The 6000-nt window shown below is 49.4% G+C and overlaps 1 protein-coding gene across 1 annotated transcript in view; it reads left to right on the top strand.

Annotated features, from left to right (window-relative positions):
• Positions 1-474: 474 nt before the first annotated feature.
• Positions 475-6000, top strand: part of gatd1 (glutamine amidotransferase class 1 domain containing 1) — a 28139-nt gene continuing 22613 nt past the window's right edge. Inside the window, exon 1 of the mRNA XM_070898674.1 lies at positions 475-599. Coding sequence (XP_070754775.1) covers positions 551-599 — 49 coding nt within the window. The 5' untranslated portion in view covers positions 475-550. The remainder of the gene's footprint in view (positions 600-6000) is intronic.

Below are 6000 nucleotides of genomic sequence, written 5' to 3'. Positions count from 1 at the left end.
TTACTACTCGGGGGATCAAGGGGTATGGTGAGAAATCGGGAATGGGGTACTGAAGTTGCATGTTCAGCCATGAACTCATTGAATGGTGGTGCAGGCTCGAAGAGCCGAATGGCCTGCTCCTGCACCTATTTTCTATGTCTATGTTTCTATGGTCTTTCTTCGGGAGGGATTGACCCCCAGACACATTCCCACACTGTCAGCCCTTCACACCCAGGAGAAAGTGCAAGCAGCAGGATGATGAGTTTTCCTGGGAGGCTTGTCTTGAGCAAGATTTCAGAAACACACACAGACACCAAAAAAAAATAAATCATTTTAATTTCAGTCGGCTAAAAAAATGTTATCTTGATCAATAAAGCAGCAGACAAAGCTGGAATATGGGTTGTCACTCAGAAAGGAGGAGTTTGACTGAGAGTGACGGGCAGGCGGGGCGGGAGCAGTGGGCGTTACCGGATCCGGGGGAGGGCGCTGTGTGTGGCGCAGGGAGGCGGGGCGCTGTTAGCGCCGGGGGACGGGTCGCTGCGGGAGGCGGAAGGCGCAGAGGCTCGGGCTCATGTCTTCCAAGCCCACCTGCCTGATCGTGCTCAGCGCTGCTGTTGAAGGTAAGGGCTGGGGGGGTCGGGTCTGAGGCCTCGGGGCCTGGATCTCGGAGCCCCGAACCGGGGCCGGGTCTGGGGTCTCGAGGCCTGAGTCTCTGAGCCTGGGGGCAGGTCTGGGGCCTCTGGGTCTGGGGTCTCGGGGCCCCGGGTCTTGAGGCCTGGGTCTCGGAGCCTGGGGGCCCTGGGGCCGGGTCCTGGGGTCACGGGGCCGGGGGTCTTGAGGCCTGGGTCTCGGAGCCTGGGGGGGCCGGGGTCTCGGGGTCTTGAGGCCTGGGTCTCGGAGCCTGGGGGGGCCGGGGTCTCGGAGCCTGGGGGGGCCGGGGTCTCGGGGTCTTGAGGCCTGGGTCTCGGAGCCTGGGGGGGCCGGGGTCTCGGAGCCTGGGGGGGCCGGGGTCTCGGGGTCTTGAGGCCTGGGTCTCGGAGCCTGGGGGGGCCGGGGTCTCGGGGTCTTGAGGCCGGGGTCTCGGGGCCCCGGGTCTCGGGGTCTTGAGGCCTGGGTCTCGGAGCCTGGGGGCCCCGGGGCCGGGTCCTGGGGTCACGGGGCCGGGGGTCTCTGGGCCTGGGCCCCGGGTGGCTTCCCAGTGCAGGGAGGGAGGTTGAAGCCGGCCGTTTGATGCGGGGCCCGCTGAGCAACACCAACCTGAGCAGATTCAGTTCCTTTAATCCCCAATTGTTGAACAAAGATTAGCACCATTTGTTGTAGTTTTCAGCATGTGCTGCTTCTGTGTGTGTCTTGAGTAAAATAGTCCGAAACCATTGCAGGAATATGTTTCTGAATGAGTTCTCTTTATTTACAACAAACGCTTTGGGGTTAAGTGGACATTCTTGTGCGATGCTGGGCAGTGAGTGCTGACACAGACTTATTAAAAGAAAAGACAGACTTGCATTTATGTAGCGCCTTGCACGACCACTGGATGCCTCTCAGAGCGCTTTACAGCCAATGAAGCAAACCAGTCCCACCCACCCTTTCCCTCAACGACTATCTGTCCCACCTGTGACAGGGACTGTGGTTCTCGTATTGGACTGTTCAGCCACCTCAGGACTCATTTTTAGAGTGGAAGCAAGTCTTCCTCGATTCCGAGGGACTGCCTATGATAACTTTTGGAGTGTAGCCACTGTTGTAACCATAATATGGTGAAATTCTACATTTAGGATGGAGAATGAAACAGTTAATTCAGAGACCATGGTCCAGAACTTAAAGAAGGGTAACTTTGAAGGTATGAGGCGTGAATTGGCTAGGATAGATTGGCGAATGATACTTAAGGGGTTGACTGTGGATGGGCAATGGCAGACATTTAGAGACCGCATGGATGAACTACAGCAAGTGTACATCCCTGTCTGGCGTAAAAATAAAAAAGGGAAGGTGGCTCAACCGTGGCTATCAAGGGAAATCAGGGATAGTATTAAAGCCAAGGATGTGGCATACAAATTGGCCAGAAATAGCAGCGATCCCGGGGACTGGAAGAAATTTAGAACTCAGCAGAGGAGGACAAAGGGTTTGATTAGGGCGGGGAAAATAGAGTACGAGAGGAAGCTTGCAGGGAACATTAAGACGGACTGCAAAAGTTTCCATAGATATGTAAAGAGAAATAGGTTAGTAAAGACAAATGTAGGTCCCCTGCAGTCAGAATCAGGGGAAGTCAGAACGGGGAACAAAGAAATGGCAGACCAATTGAACAAGTACTTTGGTTCGGTATTCACTAAGGAGGACACAAACAACCTTCCAGATATAAAAGGGGTCAGAGGGTCTAGTAAGAAGGAGGAACTGAGGGAAATCCTTATTAGTCAGGAAATTGTGTTGGGGAAATTGATGGGATTGAAGGCCGATAAATCCCCAGGGCCTGATGGACTGCATCCCAGAGTACTTAAGGAGGTGGCCTTGGAAATAGCGAATGCATTGACAGTCATTTTCCAACATTCCATAGACTCTGGATCAGTTCCTATGGAGTGGAGGGTAGCCAATGTAACCCCACTTTTTAAAAAAGGCGGAAGAGAGAAAACAGGGAATTATAGACCGGTCAGCCTGACATCGGTAGTGGGTAAAATGATGGAATCAATTATTAAGGATGTCAAAGCAGCGCATTTGGAAAGAGGTGACATGATAGGTTCAAGTCAGCATGGATTTGTGAAAGGAAAATTATGCTTGACAAATTTTCTGGAATTTTTTGAGGATGTTTCCAGTAGAGTGGACAAGGGAGAACCAGTTGATGTGGTGTATTTGGACTTTCAGAATGCTTTCGACAAGGTCCCACACAAGAGATTAATGTGCAAAGTTAAAGCACATGGGATTGGGGGTAGTGTGCTGATGTGGATTGAGAACTGGTTGGCAGACAGGAAGCAAAGAGTAGGAGTAAATGGGTACTTTTCAGAATGGCAGGCAGTGACTAGTGGGGTACCGCAAGGTTCTGTGCTGGGGCTCCAGCTGTTTACATTGTACATTAATGATTTAGACGAGGGGATTAAATGTAGTATCTCCAAATTTGCGGATGACACTAAGTTGGGTAGCAGTGTGAGCTGCGAGGAGGATGCTATGAGGCTGCAGAGTGACTTGGATAGGTTAGGTGAGTGGGCAAATGCATGGCAGATGCAGTATAATGTGGATAAATGTGAGGTTATCCACTTTGGTGGTAAAAACAGAGAGACAGACTATTATCTGAATGGTGACAGATTAGGAAAAGGGGAGGTGCAACGAGACCTGGGTGTCATGGTACATCAGTCATTGAATGTTGGTATGCAGGTACAGCAGGTGGTTAAGAAAGCAAATGGCATGTTGGCCTTCATAGCAAGGGGATTTGAGTACAGGGGCAGGGAGGTGTTACTACAGTTGTACAGGGCCTTGGTGAGGCCACACCTGGAGTATTGTGTACAGTTTTGGTCTCCTAACTTGAGGAAGGATATTCTTGCTATTGAGGGAGTGCAGCGAAGGTTCACCAGACTGATTCCTGGGATGGCGGGACTGACATATCAAGAAAGACTGGATCAACTGGGCTTGCATTCACTGGAGTTCAGAAGAATGAGAGGGGATCTCATAGAATCGTTTAAAATTCTGATGGGTTTAGACAGATTAGATGCAGGAAGAATGTTCCCAATATTGGGGAAGTCCAGAAGCAGGGGTCACAGTCTAAGGATAAGGGGAAAGCCATTTAGGACCGAGATGAGGAAAAACTTCTTCATCCAGAGAGTGGTGAACCTGTGGAATTCTCTACCACAAAGTTGTTGAGGCCAATTCACTAAATATATTCAAAAAGGAGTTAGATGTAGTCCTTACTACTAGGGGGATCAAGAGGTATGGCGAGAAAGCAGGAATGGTGTACTGAAGTTGCAAGTTCAGCCATGAACCCATTGAATGGTGGTGCAGGCTCGAAGGGCCGAATGGCCTACTCCTGCACCTATTTTCTATGTTTCTATGTAACGTGGGAAACATGGCAGCCAATTTGCGCACAACAAGCTCCCACAAACAGCAATGTGATAATGACCAGATAATCTGGTTTTGTTCTGTTGATTGAGGGATAAATAGTGGCCCCAGGACACTGGGGATAACTCCCCTGCTGCTCCTCAAAATAGTGCCATGGGATCTTTGACGTCCACCTGAGAGAGCAGGCGGGACCTCGGTTTAACGTCTCATCTGAAAGACGACACCTCCGACAGTGCAGCGCTCCCTGAGCCCTGCACTGTGGGTGTCAGCCTAGATTTATGTGGTCAACTCCCTGGAGTGGGACTTGAGCACATGGAGGGCATTAAATCATAGACTTTTGCAGTGCCATTCAGCCCATCGTGTCTGTCTTCTTTCATATGGTAGTAGCAAAGCAATCTAAGTCAGGTAACGAGGCCAAAGCTACCGGTAGATATCTTGTAAGCTGTCTGTGAATTTCCTCTGAGGACAGTACTCTAGGGTCTGATTAGGAGCTCCACAGTCACACCCCCCTGTTCTGTTTTACTTGTGTTTAAGCGACTAACTAATTCTGTTGTTGCCCAAAGTTTACAGATATGTGCTTTCCCATTGAGGTCGCGGGATAGCAAATAGTAGTATGAACATTGGTAGAGTTTTATTTTCCTCACCTCCCTGGACCAGGAGTGCTGAAGCCAATTCTAGTCTTCCTGCCCTCACTGAGATCTGAGAACACGACACACATCGGAGATAGAGCTTGTAAGCCTGTGCTAGCGGGCAGGTCGGAAGGCCTCCTCGTAGGACTGCTGCTGGGCTTGGCCATCAACCGGTCCAGGCAGCAGGCAGTCGAGGGGGTCGTTCAGCCCGACTGCCTGCCTCTCTTCTGCGGTTGCATCCGAGCCAGGGTGTCCCTGGAGATGGAGCACGCGGTGTCCACCGGTACACTCGCAGCCTTCCGCGAGAGGTGGGCACCGGAAGGACTGGAGTGCATCATTTCAACAGGGAACAGAATTTTAATTTGATTTGATTTGGAAAAAGGTTCCCGTTAATTTTCAATTGTTAATTTGTGATTTTTGGTGCCCTCAAAAAAAAAAAGGGAGCACTTGATTGAAAATTCTTACAAAATAGTTGTAAGCCTGTGCTCTGTATGATGAAGTACCACACTGGGTGGTTCTTGGACCATCTGAGCCATCCTTTATGATGCATTGCAATGTTTTGTGATCGACATGGAAGCATCGTTTCGGAGCAGCAGAAGAGACCATTGGACTCCGTCTAATGGGTCCACAAAACAGTCCTACTCTTCAAATTCATTTACAAAAACAAATGTTTGCAGATATAAAATACATTTTGGAATAGAAAGGTTCTAGCCACCAATTTTCACTTTCGTGTCAGATCAGTTCATAGGAATATTTTCTTTGCTTATTTGTATTTCAAATTTATCCAGTGCGATGGTATTTTAATGGAATTGTTACACTTTATCTGTTATACTGGATATGTTTCTCTGATTCGGTATGTTGGGCTACTTCCATAGGCGTCCCAATTCCTTATGACTTGGACTGTGCCTTTAATTGTCCACTATCTCATTAATTTTTTTAATGCTTCCAGAGATTGAACATGCTTGATTTAGGAAGGTGGTGGAATAAACATGGCACGAGATTGTGACCTCCGTTATAAACTGTGAAACTGCTTTATTAATCAGAAAATGGATATGTAAACAACATCAATGATGCTCTGTAGAATGATCTGCTCAACCATACCATCACCGCCACCTTTGTTGCCCTAGGCCCTATTAAAACAATGACTCTCTCACCCTGCACGTTCCCCCCCCCCCCCACCCCGGTACAGCCCTCATCTTCACTCCCTCAAGTCCAAGGGTCGCAGACCTGAATGGATATGGTGAACAACTGGTTTACCCATTCACCGCCAGATCTGGCAGGACCACATAAAGCATTGTCGGGTCCTGCTCTCGTCTGCCAACATTGCTCACTATTCCAGAATCGTTCTGGAATGCAAAGA

This window comes from Pristiophorus japonicus, chromosome 14 (genome assembly GCF_044704955.1).
Source record: "Pristiophorus japonicus isolate sPriJap1 chromosome 14, sPriJap1.hap1, whole genome shotgun sequence".
Classification (NCBI taxonomy): Eukaryota; Metazoa; Chordata; class Chondrichthyes; family Pristiophoridae; genus Pristiophorus; species Pristiophorus japonicus.
The sequence above is the reverse complement of the archived record's forward strand: the minus strand, read 5'-3'. Positions and strand labels throughout refer to the sequence as shown.